We start from the raw sequence: 18,427 nt of genomic DNA, 5'->3' as shown, positions 1-18,427 counted from the left end.
CTGAACTGGTGGCGTGTCCTTTGAAAGCCCCATCTGCGTCCTCAGCCCAGATGCCGGGGGTGTGTTTGTGTTGAGAGTCGGCCACAGCCCCTGTGGGCTGCTGCATTCCAAACGGGGTGGAGGGTACTCCGGCGTGTATCCAGGAGGTCCTTGAAATGGCGAAGGAGCCCGAAGTGGCTTCCAAGGGCTTCATGTACACTCTGGAGTGGCTTTCCCCACCCCACTTCTCATGGGATAGCTTGGGACAGAAGGTCACATTTGCTACCATGAACATGAAGGGTGACAGCAATGGGGTGTATGGGAGGAGATGTCAGTGAACTCTGAGGTAATTGCACCCTTCTCACAAAGCTGCCTTTTCGGCTTGGAAATTAGACTTACTCATTTTATTTTATGTGCTTTTTTCTGCAAGCATGTGTGGGTACCACATGCATGCTTGGTACCTGAAGAGGTCAGAAGAGGGCATGGGATCCCCTGGAACTGGAGTTACAGATGGTAATGAACTACCATGTGTGTGCTGGGAATGGGAACCTGTTCCTCTACAAGAGCAGTAAGTGCTTTTAACTGTGGAGTCGTCTCTCTACCCCCTTCTTTTCAAAGTTTTTAATCATATTTATTCTCTCTCTCTCTCTCTCTGTTTCTCTCTCTCTCTCTCTCTCCCTCTCTCTCAGACATGGTCTTTGTGTAGCCCTGGCTATCCTGGAACTCTTACCCTCTCACCCTAGACATGTAGCCCAGGCTGGCCTTGAACTCACTGTGTAACCAAGGATGACCTAGAACTCCTGATTCTCCTGTCTGTACTCTCCAGTTGCTGGGGTGAAAGGCATGTACCACCACACTAGGTCTTGTGCTGGGGGTTAAAGCCAGGGCGCTGTGCACGAGAACAGCACTGCACCCGTTGAGATACATCCTCAGCTTCCCACTTACACAAAGTCCCTTCTCCCTTCTCAGTTTCCCAACAATCTATTAGGCTGGAACTGTTTTAATTTTTGTAGAAGAGGGGATTGAACTCAGGACGTACCAAGTGCCAGGCAAGTGCCTTTCCAGCTAAGCTGTGTCTGTAGTCCATTTTTAAAATAATTTTTTGAGAACTTTGTCCACAAACACTCTGTCTACATCATTCCTACCCACCCTTCCCCCTAAACTCCTTTCACTCCCTCTCCTAAATTCGTGGTCTTTTCTTTAATTATTACTGATATGTTTATACCTATGTAGTATCTATCTGTCTGTCTGTCTGTCTATCATCTATCACCTATCTATCTATCATCTATCTCCTGCTTAGTTTATTTAGCATTATTTGTGTGTATATGCATCCATGGCTGGCCATTTGGGATTGGATATCCCCTGTGGGAGCCCATCCCTTGAGGAAGCGGGTTCTTCCTCTCTCAGCCCCCATTGGCCACTTGTAACTCTTCATCTTTCGGTGGGACCCTGTGGACTTTCCTTTGTCTGTATTGGCATGTCAGCTGATGCGATTATGCCTGTCCTGTCCAGGCAGCCATCAAGCTGGAACTGATCTGAAGGGACTGACTGGTCCACACGGCATCTGAAGGTGCTATGCAGGGGAGCGAGGCAGAGGAGCAACTGACAGTGCTCCTCAGGCCGTAAAAGACAACAATGACAGGATCGGCAAGACATCTCGGTAAGTTTGAGGCCAGCCTGGGTTGCACGAGACCCAGCCACAAAAGGAAAGAAACGGGTGGTAGGTGGGGGTGGGGAGGAAGATGGAGAGAGAGAATACATACGAGAACAAACACACACACACACACACACACACACACACACACACATGCAGACAGACTGCTTATGACAATGGGTGTTTAAGTTTTATTTTTGTTCATTGGTGTTTTGAGACAAGGTCTCATGTTACCCCAGGCTAGCCTCTAACTTATAAACGTGATTCTGGTACTGCCATCCCAGCATCCAGGAGATGGAGACAGGAGGGTGAGTTTAAGGTGTGATGCCAGCCTGGGATACATGGAACCTTATCCCAGAAACAAAACATGGGTGGTGGTGGGGGGGAGACTTAGCAGGTTAAAGCACTGGCTGACCAGCTTGATTTTCTGAGTTCGATTCCTGAAACCTACGTGCCGGAGAGAGAGAAGCAATTCCTCTAGGTTGTCTTCTGAGCTCCACAGGCATGCCTTGGCATGCATGTGCCCTTCTTCAACTAAATAAAGGTAGAAACAAACAAATAAAACCAAACAGCAACTCTAAACCTCAATCAAACAACAAAACAAGCAAGCATAAAAACATACAAACTAAAACACCTCCAAGTCACAATACTGGTCTCCTAGGGAGTTGGTCTGCTGCATTTGGGATGACATCATGGAAGATGCTCTGTGGAGCTAGCAATGTGATGTTTAGTATCGAGGATGTGGTTACAGTGATAGTTGCTTTACAGATAGATTTTTTAAAAAGATTTATTTATTATGTATACAGTATTATGCCTGCATGTATGCCTGCAGGCCAGAAGAGGGCACCAGATCTCATTGCAGATAGTTGTGAACCACCATGTGGTTGCTGGGAATTGAACTCAGGACCTCTGGAAGAGCAACCAGTGCTCTTAACCTCTGAGCCATCTCTCCAGCCCACAGCTAGAATTCTTAACACAATATGGTATGTAACAGGCTTTCTTTTGGGCTACCAATCTGCTCCCAAATCATGACATGGAGACTTCTATTTTTTCATTTATTTTACATCCTGACTATGGTTTCCCCACCCCCCACTCTTCCTTTCTGTTAAAAAAGGGGCAGACTTCCCATGGGTGTCAAAGACGCATGGCATTATCAAGTTGAGGTAGAACTATGCTCCTGACACAAAAACTTATTAGTTATGAATGCTTGGCCTTATTTTACGTGTGTCCAACTAGCTCTTATAACTTCACCTGCCTCTCTTCATCTATGTTTTGCCTCGGGTTTTTTTTTTTTTTTACCTTTCTTTCATTCTGTATGCTTTACTCTGTCTGAATGGTCTTGGGCATCTCCCTTCTTTTTTCCCTCATTATCTTCTCATACCCCACCAACCCCTTTCTCTAGCCTAGATTCCTCCTCCTACTTATTCTCTCTGCCTGCCAGTTCTGCCTATCCCTCTAATGCCTAGCTAGTGGCTGTTCAGATTTTATTAGACCAATCAGGTATCTTAGGTAGGCAGGGTAAAACAGCAACAAATCTTAACATAATTAAACAAATGCAGCATAAACAAATGTAACACACTTTTACACAGTTAAAGTCATACTCCACAACAGAAACAAATGGTAACACATCTTTACAGAGTTAAAGTAATATTCTACAACAATGGTGGCATGTGTCTTCAATCCCAGCACATGGGAGGCAGAGGCCGGCAGACCTCTGTGAGTTTGCGGCCAGCCTGGTCTACATAGCAAGTTCTGGGACAGCCAGGGCTATATTGTAAGACCCTGTCTCAAAAGACAATAACAAAATCAAACAAAACCCCAAACAACCCCCTCCAACTGCATAGCTATGTTTCATAACAAAAACATAAACCAAACTGTGAAGGGAGAGCAGAAGAGACAGCCCGTGTCTCCTCATTACTATCCACTTTATTTTCTGAGGCAGCGTCTCTCATTGGACCAGGAGCCTGCTGATTTGGCTAAGCGTCTCTCATTGGACCAGGAGCCTGCTGATTTGGCTAAGCTTCTTCCCAGTGTTTGGATTACAAATGTGTCTCACCCAGTGCCTGGTGTGGAGCTCCAAATTCAGGTCCTTCTGCTTGCACAGCAGGCACTTGTCAATAGCGCCAGCTCCAAAACCCCCACAGCTGGATTTCTTATAAGCAGCATGGTTCCCATTCTGGCTAGTTTATCCTTGGTTCTGGGAGAGCTGCCTTGTGCATTGTAGAATGCCTTCCCGCATCTCGGATGCTACTCACTAAATGGCCAAAATACACTGTGATGGTTTGAATGGGAATGACCCTCATAGGCTTATATATCTATGTGCTCAGCCCCCAGTTGGTGAACTGTCTGGGAAGGATTACCGGGCGTGGGCTACTTGGAGGAGGTGTGCCACTGGGCAAGGGGTTGGGCTTTGAGGTTTGAAAAGCTCTGACCAGACCCAGTGTTTATCTCTTTCTTCCTGCTGCCTGTGGATTAGAATATAAAGCTCTCAGCTACTGTTCCAGTGCCATGCCTGTCATCCTGATGACTATGGACTAATCCTCTGAAACTGTAAGCAAGCCCCCAGTAAAATGCTTTTTTTTTTTTTAAAGATAAGAGTTGCCTTGGTTGTAGTGTCCCTTTATAGCAATAGAACAGTGACTAAGATATACACTCTTCCCCAAGTCAATCAAAGATACTGACTGCTAGACCCTCCCAAGCCTTAGGCAGGAGAATTATCACACATTGTAAGCCATCCTGTGCTACAAAGTGAAGGCCATGTCTCTAAAACAACCACACAAAAATGTTTCTTGGACTGGGGATTGGCTCAGTATTTTACCATTTGTGGAATACAGTGGAGCCTTAGGTTCCCTTCCCACCATGGAGGGGAATAAAAATCTTTAAATATTTCAAAGTTTTCCTAGTGTAGCAAAACGGCCCTGGTTGAAAAGTTAAAACTTAAAACTTCTTCCTTAGCTGCGCATTTGTCTTACTAATATGGTTCTCTCTCTCTCTCTCTCTCTCTCTCTCTCTCTCTCTCTCTCTCTCTCTCTCTGTCTCTCTGTCTGTCTCTCTCTCTCTCTCTCTCTCCCTCCCTCCCTCCCTCTGTCTCTCTCCCTCCCTCCCTCCCTCTGTCTCTCTCCCTCCCTCCCTCCTTCTCTCTCTCTTCCTCCCTCCCTCCCTCCCTCCCCCCCTGTCGTGCATCATTTCACTTTTCAGTTAAACATTTTTTGGTTTTGTTTTTGGAGACTGAACCAGGCTTTGTACATGTTAGACACGTGCTCTACGTATTGTGCAATAAAAATATTTTTATGTCTCCAAAATTTCCATAGCAAACTGAGCATCTTTCTTCAGCTGATCAACCAATGAAAATAGATCAAGTTTTTTGTAAATGGAAAGAATCAGGGTTTGGGAATATAGACAGGTGTGGCGGCATTAGGCTGTGACCCCAGCCTTGGGGTGAGGAATAGGGTGACAGAGACAGGTAGGTTCCTGAAGATCACTAGCCAGTCAGGCTGGTCACACTGGTAAACTTCAGTGATGGGCCAACCCTATCCCAAAGACATAAAGGTAAAAGACCTGACACCATCCCCAGCTTCATGGACAGTCACCTCCATGCACACAGTCATACTATGAACATATAAAACACCACTCACAGCTGAGCAGTGGTGGAGCATGCCTTTAATCCCAGCACTTGGGAAGCAGAGGCAGGCAGATCTCTGGTCTACAGCTCCAGTTCCATCCAGGACAGACTCAATAGCTACTGAGAAAAACCTGTCTTGAAAAACCCAAACCAAATGAAAAATCAAACAAACAAAAATAAAAAACAACAACAATAACAACAACCCCACACTATTGTGTAAGTGCTGTACTATCTGATACTGTTACAGTTGCTGTAATTAAAACAAAGAGACTGGGAAATCATGTAGCTCTGGGTGCCTTTGAACTCCCGCTCCTCCTGCCTCCAACCTCCGAATTACAGGCATGCACCACCACACAGACAGCTGGCACTGCTGGGTTAAATCTGTTACATGCTAGTGAGACCATGTTTCAAAAGCTGGGGAGGCAGAGACAGGAGGATCTTTGTGAGTTCGAGGCCAGCCTGGTCTAACAGAGTGAGTTCCGGGACAGGCTCCAAAGCTACATAGAGAAACCCTGTCTCTAAAAACACACAAACAAAAAAACGTTTTAATTTACTGTGTGTACGAATGTGTGTGTGGATAGATGTGTGACACAATATGGAGGTCTGAAGACAACTTGTGGGCGTTGGTTCTCTCCATTACTTGGTCCCAGGGATTGAACTCAGATAGTCAGGTTTGGCGGCAAGCACCTTTATATGCTGAGCCATCTCTCACTGGCCTTAAATATACTTGTAAGTCATTGCTGTGACGTTTTTTTTAAATCTATCTATCTATCAATCATCTATTTATCTGCTACATATAGGTATTTAATAAATGTCTGTTCTACTGGGGTTATAGAACTCAGTGGAAGAGCAATCGTCAGGCATGGGGTTAATACTCAGTACCGTAGTAAGTAGGTAGGTGGTAATGATAAGATAGATATACAGGTAGACACAGACTGAGCACCGGGAAGCAGGAAAAAGTATCACATGTAGAGAATATTTCTGGAAAGTTGCACAATATTTGCAAAGGTCCCGCGGGGCTGGGGGAGGGGGAGGAAGGCGCAAGATCCGGGGTCTTAGGACTTCAACCATACCCTAGGACTTAAACTCGTGGCATAAATCCCACAGGAATGGTTTGCTTAGATTCCTTCTGTAGCCTAATAGTGTCCTGTGAATGAAACCGCACCTTCTTGAGTCCTGTCCCAGGTAGGATTCAGAAATGTCTGGGGGCAGCACCCCACTCCACTGATCTCATTTTCCCAGATCGCTACTATCGGCCCCGCCCCCGGGCGTGTCCCCAGCCCCCGTCCCCGCCCAGACAACCCACTCTGTCTTACTATTGGGTAGTTCTGTCAGACTCTAATTTTGGTTGGCTGAAATGGCCATCAGTTAGTGGTGAAAGCCTTGATAACCCGTCCCGAGCTTCGAGGGGGGCGGGCTCGGGTGCGGTGCGGGCGCGGCCAGGGCTTCGAATTCAGGTAAAGTCCTAATTTGCCGGGACACCCATGGGGGTCCGAGCGGGGAAACTGGGGACACAAGTGTCCAGGAGGGGTACGGTTCATTCAGATCCTTCTTTGGGCTCTGTGCGCTGCGACGGGGTGGGTGCCCTGTCCTGTAACGGTGACTCCGCGGACACTGGGATCCCCAGGTGGGTTAGAGCCCAGCCGGGAGGGGAGTGCTGGATTGAGCAGATCACAGCCTCACGACCATCCAGGACCCAACGGGGAGTTTGTGCGCACGGTAGTCTCCTAGATACCCAAGGGATCCTTCTCCGGTGTTGGCTTGGGGACCCGGGACTGGCTCTTTCGGGATGGGTTTCTTGCAGGGGAGTGAAGGGGGGGGGCGGGTGATACGGAAACGGTGTTGGAGGGAGGGACGGATGGCGCCCCCGGACCCATAGACAATAGTAGCGGATGGAACCGCCCAGCGGCTTTTCCTGTAGGAAACTGCCTTGTCTTTTCGAAGCTGACCTGGTTGTGTATGTTTGGGGAGGGGTGTGTGTGATGAACCAAGGACCCCCAGCCCCTACCATCTTCTACTCCCCACATGCCATAAATCTGAGAATCCCGTTCCAACATTAAGAGGGCACCACCATCTAGAGTCTTGGGTCAGGAAGACATACCTTCTTGAGGACCTCGGGTGCGCACTGCGTGTTCTGTCCCCCATCCTTGGGCTCCGTGTCCCGAAATAGCCCCAGGGGCGGGTGTGGGGGCGTGTGGCTTCAGCTCTGACGGCCTAATGAGGGGGTCTCAGGCAGGGGATCTGAATTTAGCTTTGACAGCCAGGCAGTGTGGGAGAGGAGGAGGTAGCTACACGCCCCACTCCCAGGAGGCATTGGCTTGTGGAGCAGCCTAGGTGTGGGATTTCTCCATCACACACTCCTTATTCCGCCGGACCCATGCAGGACTGACTGGTGCTGATCAATAAGTGGCCCAGGTTCCCTGCCATTTCTGGGGAGGGGAAGGGAGTCTTCCCAGAAACTCCTGTAATCCCAGTTACGGGGAGAGGTCGAGGTGGGAGGATTGATAGTTGAGGGCTGCCTGGGAGCTACAGAGTGAGTTCAAGGCCTGCATGGGCAACTTAGTAAAGGGATTTAGGGGTCAGCAAGATGGACTGGCCAGCAAAGGTGCTTGGTGCCATCCCTGACATTCCTGAGTGGTGGAAGGAGAGAAGTGACTCCACCGCGTTGCCCTCTGACAGCTACTCTCACCCGGTGGCATGTTTGCACACTCCCCACCCCCCACCTAAAATAAATAAGATGTAAAGAGGAAGGGGCCAGAGATGTAGCTCAGTGGTAGAGAACTCATTTAGCATGTCTGAGGCTCCTGGAGGGTTGGAGGGGTTGGGGGTCAGGGAGGGGATGAGAAAGGAAGAAAAGGCATTCCTTTGGGTGTGGTGCACGCATGCCTGAAATCCCAGCATGTGGGAGGCTGAAGCAGGAAAATCTGGAGTCGGAATAAATAAATGCAGGCCCCCAGCGTGGTGGTGGTGGTGCATAGCTGAAATTGTTGGCACTCCAGAAGCCAAGGCAGGAGAATCTGTTAGTTTGAGGCCATACTGGTTTACATAGCAAGTTCCAGGTCAGCTAGAAGTGCATAGTAAGACCCAGTCTTCTGTGGCTTTGGAGGCTGTCCTGGAACTCGTTTGGTAGTCCAGGCTGGTCTCGAACTCACAGAGATCCGCCTGCCTCTGCCTCCCGAGTGCTGGGATTAAAGGCGTGCGCCACCAACGCCCGGCAAGACCCAGTCTTAAATAAATACATAAAATAAACAAAGAGCAAACAGGGCCAAGCTCTGTGAGTTCAAGGCCAGCCAGGTCTAGCTGCATAGTGAGACCTTGTCTCAAACACAAACAAAACAGAACAAACAAACAAAAAAAAGTCCAAAACCTCTAGCAACCACAAAACCCGCAAACTTCCAAAACAAACAAAACGGGGAAGGAAATAAAACAGGGTGATGAGATGATGGTTGCTAGAAACTTTGAGTCCAGCCCAGGGACCTACATGATCAAGAGAACGGTCTCTCACCGTTGCTCTCCAACTTTCCTGTGGGTGTTGGGCATGAATGTGCTCCTCCGACCCAGCACCCTGAAAAACCAGCAAATAAATAAATAGATAAATAAAACAAAAAAATGCAGTCAAGCATAGTGGCCCACACAGGGATCTGAACGAGCTACATGGTACGAGCTGCCCATACATGCCTTTTGGGATACAGGTTGCCGGCTCTCTGCGCCTCTGCTTCTCCATCTGTACAGCAGAGAGGGGTCAGTGATAAGATGAGGGCCAATGGCAGAAGGCTCAGGCTGATGAGCACAAACTACTTAGAAGCCGGGGGTGGGGGGTTGGGGGTGGAGAAAGGGAAGCAACGGGGCTGTGGCTCAGTTTATTAGAGTGTCTGCTTAGCATGCGTGAAGCCTTGTGTCCAACCCAGGTGTGGTAAAGCACATCCCAGCACTCAGGAGGTGGAAGTAGGAGGTTTCAGGTCACAGTCACCCTCAATGACCTAGGGAGTTGGAAGTCAGCCTGTGGGCTTCCTGAGACCCTGTCTCAAAAACCAAACCAAGCCAAACGACAAAACCAGTGGGCTGGAGAGATGGCTCAGTGGTTAGGATCGAGTACTACTCGTGCAGGTTGATTGACACCCAGCATCAACCAGTTGATCAGCTCTCACCTGTGACTCCAGTTCCAGGGGGATCCATGGCTTTTGGCCTCCATGGGCAAATACCCACACACAGACACAGAATTGAAAAAGCCTTAAAAACAAACAAACAAACAAACAAACAAAAAACCAGCCGGGCCTTGGTGGCACACGCCTTTAATCCCAGCATTCAGGAGGCAGAGGCAGGCAGGTCTCTGAGTTGAGGCCAGCCTGGTCTACAGATTGAGTTCCAGTACAGGCTCCAAAACAATACAGAGAAACCCTGTCTCGAAAAACCAAAAACCAAACAAAACAACAACAACAACAACAAAAAACCCTCCCCAAATTGGAAACCACCAGCAATAATCTTACTGTTATTTACCTCCCGACTAACATCCCCCCTGCTGGCCTGGCTGTTCCAGCTGCTCTGGGTCTTAGAAATGACTATTTTCTCTGCCCTGTAGCTTTGAATTTGGATATGGCCAGGTCACTGGAGGAGGGGGCAGAATCACACTCCAGCTTTGTGAAAGGCCGTTCCAGACCCCTGAGCCTTGGTCCAGGCTTTTTTCCAAAAACCCAGTTCTTCCTGGCAATATCCTGAAAACAAGCCGTGAGAGGTACTGGCTGTCCTCGGTGGTGACCTGCGGCCTGCCCTTTCAGCCGGTGTGAGGGGACAGGAAACAGCTGCTTGGGGTGGGGAGGGAGACTTCAGAGCCTCGGTTTGGACAGGGGGAGGATGGAGAGAGGGGACTCAGAGCAGAAGGGATGCTCGAAGCAGTGGAGAGGGGAATGTGTTAGGCTGCTGGGTGTTGAACCCCTGGTAATGTCTGGCACTCAGTGGCCACCCAGAGTGCTAGGACCTGGGAAGAATGTCTGGGTTCTTAGAGCCTAATCTGAAAGTTTTTCCCCCACATAGGCAATAAGCTTAATTGCTCTGTGAAATGTTTTCTTGCGTATTCTAACTAGTGAACTACATCTCCAGTCCATGAGTCACTCACTCATTCATTCATTCATATTTTTTTTTGGTGTTGCTCTGATCAAATTCATGTCCTTGTGTATGCTAGGCAAGTGCTCTACCACGGAGCCAAATCCCTGCTTCCAGAAGGTCAGCTACTTAGCCTCCATTGTGTGGCCTGAAGAGTCACACTCTCTGAACTCCCTATGGATAGTCATAGCTTTGTCTTTTTAGGTGCTTGTGTTTCCATTATACAGCCCCACAAGCCAAGAGCAGAGGTTTGTAGCCCTATGCTAGACACATTCCAGAGAGACAGGCCTTCCTCAGTTGTACCATTGAGCTATCTGGACTTACACTTTCCATCCATCTTTTTTTTTTTTTTTTTTTGGTTTTTACGAGACAGGGTTTCTCTGTATTGTTTTGGAGGCTATCGGTCCAGCCCGGCCTCTGCCTCCAGAGTGCTGGAATTAAAGGCGTGCGCCACCACCGCCCGGCCCATCCATCATTTATAGAAGGGTTTTGCAAGTAACCTTGCTTAAAACTCTAATGCCCATTTACATCTTCTTACCGTTTCTCTAAGGAAAATGTAAGAAATGAGTTTGTGTTTCTAGGGGATGGACCTACTACCTGGAGAATGCTCCGTAAGTAAGCATTTGGCCATTGAGCTATACCCTCAGCTGTTTTCCCTTTTTGAGACGGGATCTGTCTAGACAGACAACATCTGTCTAGGATGTTGCCTAGGTCTAACCTTGTACTTGTCCCCCCCCCTTAAAGACAAGGTTACACTTATGTAGCCCTGGCTGTTCTGGAACTCACTGTGCAGGCCAGGTTGGTCTTGAACTCACAGATCTGCCTGCCAAGTGCTGGGATTAAAGGTGTGCACCATTACGCTTCGATGTGATCCTCTAGTCTCAGCTTCCTAAGGTGCTGAGATTTTTAAGCCTGAAATACTTCTGGTTTTGTGCTTTTCTCTGCTTGATGTCATTCTTGCTTCCTCCTTCCCAGGTTTGCAACCTGGGTGTTCCTACTTGGTTCACTTCAAATTTCAGCTAAACACGGTGGCATTGAACTTGGGAGGTTGCCAGGCGTTGGTGGCACACGCCTTTAGTCCCAGCATTCGGGAGGCAGAGGCAGGCGGATCTCTGTGAGTTCAAGGCCAGCCTGGTTTACAAGTGCTAGTTCCAGGACAGCCTCCAAAACCACAAGAGAAACCCTGTCTCCAAAAACCAAACCAAACCAAAAAAGAAAAAAGAACTTGAGAGCCTGAGGCAGGATTATGATTTTGAGACCAGCCTTAGCCATATACCAAGACCTTGTCTCAAAGCAAAAATGGTAGAACATTTGTATAGCATGCAGAAAACCTTGGGTTCCATCTGTAGCATTAACATTTGCAAGGTTCCTGAAGAGAGGGGAGAGCCTGGGCACGGGTGAGGTGGAAAAATGCACTTGGGCTGTCTGCTCAAAGTTTCATCAGGTTCAAACCAAGGGGTGGGATTGGGTTTCCACCCTAACTTCTCTGGGGGACATTTTTTCAGGCTGTCTGGAAACATGGCCAAGTTTGTCCTGAATCAGAACCTGCCTGGTGAGTGTACAAAATGATCCCAGACCCACATTGGGTGCTTGTGTGTATATGTGGGTATAGCTAAGCCGATTAGCCAATGCCATTGCTTGTTTAAAACCCACTCATGACATGCCCCATAAATAATGTTCCACTCCCCATGGTGGCCTCGAGGACCCCACAGTGTGCCCTCTGTCCATCCTTAAGGTCTTCTCTCCCTTCCTCCTTTCACCATCCGGGAGACACCTGACTTCCATCGACTGTCGCTCCTCGGCACCCCTCCCTTTCCAGTGTCTTCCATGGGCCATTTTTCTTCTTGGAACCTTCTGCCCTTGCAGCTGCTTCCTCCTTGTTATGAAGGGCTCAGTCTTTAAGTGTCCACCACAGGAAATCTTTTCTGATATGAGAGCCAAACTTGGCTCCTGCAGTGGTTCTGTATTTCATAGTGTATTCTTGTCTTGAAACTCATTTGAAATGATTGTGTTTATTTATGGCTAACAAGAGGGCCCGGATATAGTCTTTTTTACTATAGTGTCCCATGTTTATAATTGCTTGGCACCTAGTGGGTGCTCAATAAATACGACTGCATGCCCATCCGTGTGCAGATACGCCTGCAAGCCTCGGGGGTGTGGCCATGAGCTATGGCATCTGTACAGGTGCATCACAGGGCAAGGGGGCGGAGAGCACATTTCTTCTCTCTCTGAGTGCTTCTTGCTTTGACCCCTCTTCCCTCTCCCCGTCCTTGTTATACCACAGACCTGGGTGGCCCTCACCTGTACCCAGGCTCCACCGGGAGTGCCCGCAGCCCTAGCTCTCCCTACTCGGTGGAGACGCCCTACGGTTTCCACCTGGACCTGGATTTCCTCAAGTATGTGGAGGAACTCGAGCGCGGTCCTGCTTCCCGCCGAGCCCCGGGACCCCCGCACACGCGCCGCCCGCGCGGCTCCCGAACGGTCCTTGCGGGGGCGCGGAGCCCAGGCGCCTGGACCTCCAGCGAATCCCTGGCCAGTGATGACGGCGGAGCGTCGGGTGCACTCTCCCCCGGGGCGTTCCCGGGGCTGTCTCTCCCTCCGCTGTCGCCGCGCTCCTTCTCGCGCAACCCGCGCGTGGAGCACACACTCCTGGAGACCAGCCGACGACTGGAGCAGGCGCAGGCGCAGGCGCAGGCCCGGGAGCGCGCCCTCAGCCCGGCCCGCGCGGTCCCGCGTAGCCCTCGCGGGTCCGGCCGCAGCAGCCCCGCCCCCAACCCCGCCCTTGCTTCCCCTGGCCCTGGCCAGCTGCAGCAGGTGAGGGAGCAGATGGCCGCGGCGCTCCGGCGCCTGCGCGAGCTCGAGGACCAGGCGCGCGCTCTGCCCGAGCTGCAGGAGCAGGTGCGCGCGCTGCGCGCCGAGAAGGCGCGGCTACTGGCCGGGCGCGTGCAGCCAGAGCAAGATGTAGAGACCGAGGCGCACTCCGACAAGCTCTCCCAGCTTCGGCGCCTCACCGAACGTCTGGCCACCTCCGATCGCGGAGTCCGCTCTAGGGCCAGCCCCCGGGCTGACGATCCCGACGGGTTGGCTGCCAGGCGCCCCGAAGGCGCGCTGCAGGTCCTCGACCCGGTGTCTAGGACACCCGATGGGGAACCCCAGACTCGGGAGGCGGGCACCGAAGTCGTGCCCGAGACCCGAGAGGCGGATGCCCAGGCAGTACCCGAGACAGGGGAGGCTGGAGTGGAGGTGGTCCCTGACACCGTTGAGGTGGACACGTGGGTGACCGAGGCGCTGCTGGGGCTGCCTGAGGCTGCAGAGCGTGAGCTGGAGATGCTTCACGCCAGCTTGGAGCATCAGCGCGGGGTGAGCGAACTCTTGCGGGGCCGATTGAGGGAGCTGGAGGAGGCCCACGAGGCTGCAGTGACCCGGCCTCAATCTCGAGAGGTGGCCACCCAGACGGAATTGGGTTGCACGGAGAAGACCACGCAGACCGAGCTCCTATTGGAGAACCAGCCCAGGCCCATGGCTGGAGACGAGGTGGCCCCTGCTGGTGAGTTTCCACTCCTGGTTGAACCCTGGCCTGCCAGGTTGCTGAAGTCAAACTCAGTGCCCTTATATGATTCCCTGCCAGGCATCCTCAAATCCATCATGAAGAAAAAAGACGGTACTCCGGGTGCCCAATCCAGTCAGGGACCCAAGAGTCTGCAGTTCGTTGGGGTCCTCAACGGAGAGTGAGCGCTTCCCTCCCTTTTCCCACGATAGCAGCCTCAGGGACACAGGCTATTAATTCCAGCTCTGCCCCTCTGCTCCTGGTCTGGCTTTGGCGGTCCTCGATTTCTTCATTTTTAAAATGCCACTCTCACCTCAGGTCTCCCGAATGAACCCACAGGGGAGGCTCACCAGATGCCTCCCGTCCTGTTCCTAGGTATGAGAGCTCCTCCAGCGAGGATGCCAGCGACAGTGACAATGAAGATGGTGTCGCCGAACTCCCCAGGAGTAGCTCTTCCGGCTCAGGAGATGATAGTGGGGGATCTGATGCTGGAACTCCTGGCCCCCCTAACGTCCAAATCCAAGACATGGAGGATTCTGAACTTGAGCCACAGCTGGAGCCGAAGGCAGGGACAGAAGAGAGGTGAGCGCTCCCCTTTCCAAAGGTCTGTAGTGCAGATACCCTCTCTCCTGGGCACCGTTGCCCAGGACCCTGAGTCTGGACTGGCCTCCCTGGCAGGTGTGAACTGAGCCCGCGTTTGAGGGAAGCGTGCATTGCTCTGAATCGGCAGCTGATCAGGCCCCGTGGTGTCACCAGAGATGCCGTGAGTGTGGGCCCTACTCTCCCCTCTGATATCCCCTTAGTGAATGTGCAGGGTCTCCTAGAGCACGAGTACCAACTTTGGTACTCCCTCACTAGAGACCTTCCATGATCCTAAGCTCTCCAAAGAGAAATCCGCCCCCAAGGACAGCTCTGACCTTTCCTTGAACTGCCCACCCACAGCCCCAAGTAAAGATCAGAGCCCCAGACCCATTCCATGAAACTTCGAGAGAAAGTGGGTACTCACTGCTACACTCACTCCTGGTCCTCTATTTCCCAATGTAGTCTTATTCCTTGAGCCTGCAAACCTCATCGGCTTTACTTCCTTCTCGAAGAGGGTGTGGTCCTAGCTCTCTTCTTAGAAAGCATTGGCCTTGCTTGCTTGCCAGGATCACCAGAGGGTCTTCAACACACACTCTTCTGCCCCCCCCCTTAGGGTCTTACACACACACACACACACACACACACACACACACACACACACCCTCTGGCCCCTCCCTTCTTTTATCGGCATTGATGCCTTCTTTGCCCCTGTCCTGTCAGAACGCAGCACGCCTTGTGGCCCAGGAGTGGTTTCGAGTGTCCAGCCAAAAGCGCTCTCAGGCTGAGCCTGTGGCAGGGGTGCTCCGAGGAGTGAAGAGCCTGGGGCCTGAGCTGCTGGCTCATGTGGTGAACCTGGCCGACGGCAATGGAAACACGGCCCTGCATTACAGCGTGTCTCATGGGAATCTGGCCATTTCCAGTCTACTGCTGGATACAGGTCAGGGGATCGGGTTGTGGAAGAGAGGGCCGGGGTGGGTGAATCGCTGTACATTTGGTCAGTTTCACTATGACTACCTACATTGTTTTCTCAAACAACTTCCCATTGACCCTGGAGCTGTTTGGCCAGCAAGTCCCACCTGTTTCCATCTCCCCAGCCTTGGGGTTACAGACATGTCACAGTGCTCAACTTTATGAGGGTGCTGGGGATCCGGATCTTCAGGCTGGCAGTGAGTGCTCTAGCCCCTCTGAGCACCCAGACTTTATTTGCTATGTAGCCCTTGCCTGTCTCCCATGGGTGCAAAGCCCCTTTGACCTCATTGTATCTTCAGCCGTCCTTAGTCGACTCCCCTGACCCCCACAATAACACCCAGCTTTGAAATCAGAGACCTCAATTGACACCCCTCCCTGGGCATGCTGTATTCTCATTCTCTGGATCTGCGCTTTTTTCTTTCTTTTTTTTTTTTTTTTTGAGACAGGGTCTATGTAGCCCTGGCTGGTCTCGAACTCGAAGATCCATCTGTTTCTGCTGGGATTAAAGGCATGTGTCACCATGCCCGATTACTTCTGAGTTCTTGGGTTCCACTATCTGTCCTGGGGTGGGGGTGCTCACTGCTTAGTTTTCTGACTATCACCAAGTAGTTAGTTGTATTGTTACCTACCTCCCTGCTTTTTCAGCCCTGCCTCGAAGCACACACACCTGGATATGTGTAACTCCTCTGGGTGCTCAGTTGCAAGTCTCATTTCACGTTCACATCAGCATGACACACAGCAAAAAAAAAAAAAAATAATTAAAAAAACTCTTGTTTTGAGAGTCTCACTGTATAGCTCTGACTATTCTGGAACTTGCTCTGTAGACCAGGCTGGCCTCAAATTCAGAGGTCTGCCTGCCTTTGTGTCTGTTGAGTGCTTGGGACTAAAGGTGTATGCACCACCACCTGGCCGGTAAACTTTTTAATTCTTTGAGACAAGGCTCACTGTGTAGGCCTGGAAATATGTAGGGCAGGCTGGCTTTGAACTTGTGGCCATCCTCGTCTCTATTAAGCTGTGGTTACATACCTTGCAAAATCTCCAGTGTTGAAGTCTGTGTCCTTACTCTTGTAAAGCACTCGTGAGTAAATAGCTGTTGGATGCAGCTGAGCAGGACAATTAGCAAATAAAAACAAGAGGGACAGGGACAGAGGGAACACCTGCCTGGGAAGAGCAAAGGCTAACCCATGCGTCTGTCTCTCTGGGGCTGTGGGGCAGACTACAGGGCTGTACTGGCTGCCAGCCACACTCGTGTGCGCACGCACTTGGTGGACGGACTAGGGGTGTAGCTTTACTGGTAGAGTTTTTGCCCAGCACTCTCAGTCCTGGGGAGGTGGAAACAGAACAAGGTCATGGTCCATCCTTGTCTGTTGTCAGCCTAGGCGGGGATCTCAAAAGTTGGCTGATAGCCAGGCGGTGATGGTGCACACCTTTAATCCCAGCACTCAGGAAGCAGAGGCAGGAGATTTCTGAGTTCAAGGCCAGCCTGGAAAGCTACATAGAGCAACCCTGTCTCCAACCCTCCCTCCCTCCAAAAAGTTGGCTGACCCACCATCTGTGATGTAGGAGACCCCTCCCCCCATCTGAGGCTTGAAATGACAGACCTTTCTTCTTCCCAGGGGTCTGTGATGTCAATCATCAGAATAGAGCCGGCTACTCTGCACTCATGTTGGCTGCACTTACTTCTGTAGGGCAGCAGGAGGAAGACATGGCTGTGGTCAAGAGACTTTTCAGCATGGGTGATGTCAATGCCAAGGCTAGCCAGGTGCATAGAACATCCCCACTCACAACGGGTGGGTAACACTGTCACTTTCTACTTTCAAAGCCATGGACCTCTTTTCCTTACTTTTCCAGACTGGACAGACAGCCCTCATGCTGGCTATCAGTCACGGCCATCAGGACATGGTGGCTGCCTTGCTGGAACGTGGGGCTGATGTCAACATACAGGATGCAGATGGGGCCACAGCACTGATGTGTGCCAGCGAATATGGACGCCTTGATACAGTTCAGTTGCTGTTGGCCCAGCCAGGCTGTGACCTCACCATCTTAGACAACGTGAGCCACTACGAGGGCCTGGAGTAATGGCATTGTGTCTCCCTGTGCCCCAGGTACCTAATGTCCTATTATTTCTCAGGAGGGGACAAGTGCCCTGGCCATTGCTCTGGAGGCTGAACAGGATGAGGTGGCAGCACTGCTCCATGCCCACCTGACTTCAGACCACCATGGTTCCCAGGTAAGTGCAGTCTCTAAGAAAGACATATGCCAACAACCTTCAGAAGCCTCCTTTCCAGAACGAGAGAATGTCTGAATTCCACTGTAAAGCTACGATTTGATGCTTAACTAGCAAAGTCAGAGGTAAACACAACCTTAGGTTAGGGTTATCCTAGAAAAGGAGCCTTTTGCTGTAGGAAGTTTGCCCTGCCAGAGAACATACCCTATGGGTAGAGCATCGGACAGCAAGTGCTAGGCTTATTCTCAGCATTTCTGTGACTAATCCACCCAACTGGTCCCACTCATCACACACTCACCCTAATGTAAAGTGGGAAAGGAGGTCTAAGTGGATTCAGTCCAGGGAACCTGGCTCTATAGGAATGGGATGTTTCCTACATCTACAACATGCCCCCCCCTCTTTGTTCTAGGGCCAGTGACCCCCAGGGTCAGGAACAACCAGCTAAGGGATGCCATGACAAACGAGGGGACTCAACCAGCACTACCTACACCTGGATGCTTTCCTTATGCCTGACCTTCGGAATCACAGCAGGGCACTTTGTGTAGACGCCGAGTAATGACACAGCTCTCAGCCCACTCACAAACACCTTTCCTAATAAAGCATTTCTACTGAACTTGTGTTTTGTGTGGATGGCAGTGGTAGGACACACACACACCCTATCTTAAGTGCAAGATACATGTATGAAAGGATAGAGTATACAAAGAGTAAATGATCACTGAGGCTATAAAGCAAAGACGCTGCCCAGAG

The 18,427-nt window shown here is 50.8% G+C and overlaps 1 protein-coding gene across 3 annotated transcripts; it reads left to right on the top strand.

Moving 5' to 3' along the window:
• The first annotated feature begins 488 nt into the window (after positions 1 to 488).
• On the top strand, positions 489 to 18,293 carry Kank3 (KN motif and ankyrin repeat domains 3). Of its 3 annotated transcripts, XM_021233698.2 has the most exons (12): positions 489 to 547; positions 1,492 to 1,639; positions 11,861 to 11,907; positions 12,640 to 13,902; positions 13,984 to 14,083; positions 14,278 to 14,484; positions 14,581 to 14,665; positions 15,205 to 15,421; positions 17,070 to 17,215; positions 17,305 to 17,505; positions 17,585 to 17,683; positions 18,090 to 18,293. In XM_021233698.2, exons 3-12 carry the CDS (start codon positions 11,874 to 11,876, stop codon positions 18,096 to 18,098), a joined length of 2,361 nt encoding a protein of 786 aa, XP_021089357.1. In that variant the 5' UTR covers positions 489 to 547; positions 1,492 to 1,639; positions 11,861 to 11,873; the 3' UTR covers positions 18,099 to 18,293. The 3 variants fall into 3 exon arrangements, with proteins under 3 accessions (XP_021089357.1, XP_040593170.1, XP_012976962.1); XM_040737236.1 differs by lacking the exons at positions 489 to 547; positions 1,492 to 1,639 and adding an exon at positions 6,631 to 6,712 and having other exon boundaries at positions 17,142 to 17,215; XM_013121508.3 differs by lacking the exons at positions 489 to 547; positions 1,492 to 1,639 and adding an exon at positions 6,631 to 6,712.
• Positions 18,294 to 18,427: the final 134 nt, after the last annotated feature.

The sequence above is a fragment of the Mesocricetus auratus genome, unplaced genomic scaffold (assembly GCF_017639785.1).
Source record: "Mesocricetus auratus isolate SY011 unplaced genomic scaffold, BCM_Maur_2.0 Super-Scaffold_100676, whole genome shotgun sequence".
NCBI classification, from domain to species: Eukaryota; Metazoa; Chordata; class Mammalia; order Rodentia; family Cricetidae; genus Mesocricetus; species Mesocricetus auratus.
This window is presented reverse-complemented; position numbering and strand designations above follow the sequence as displayed.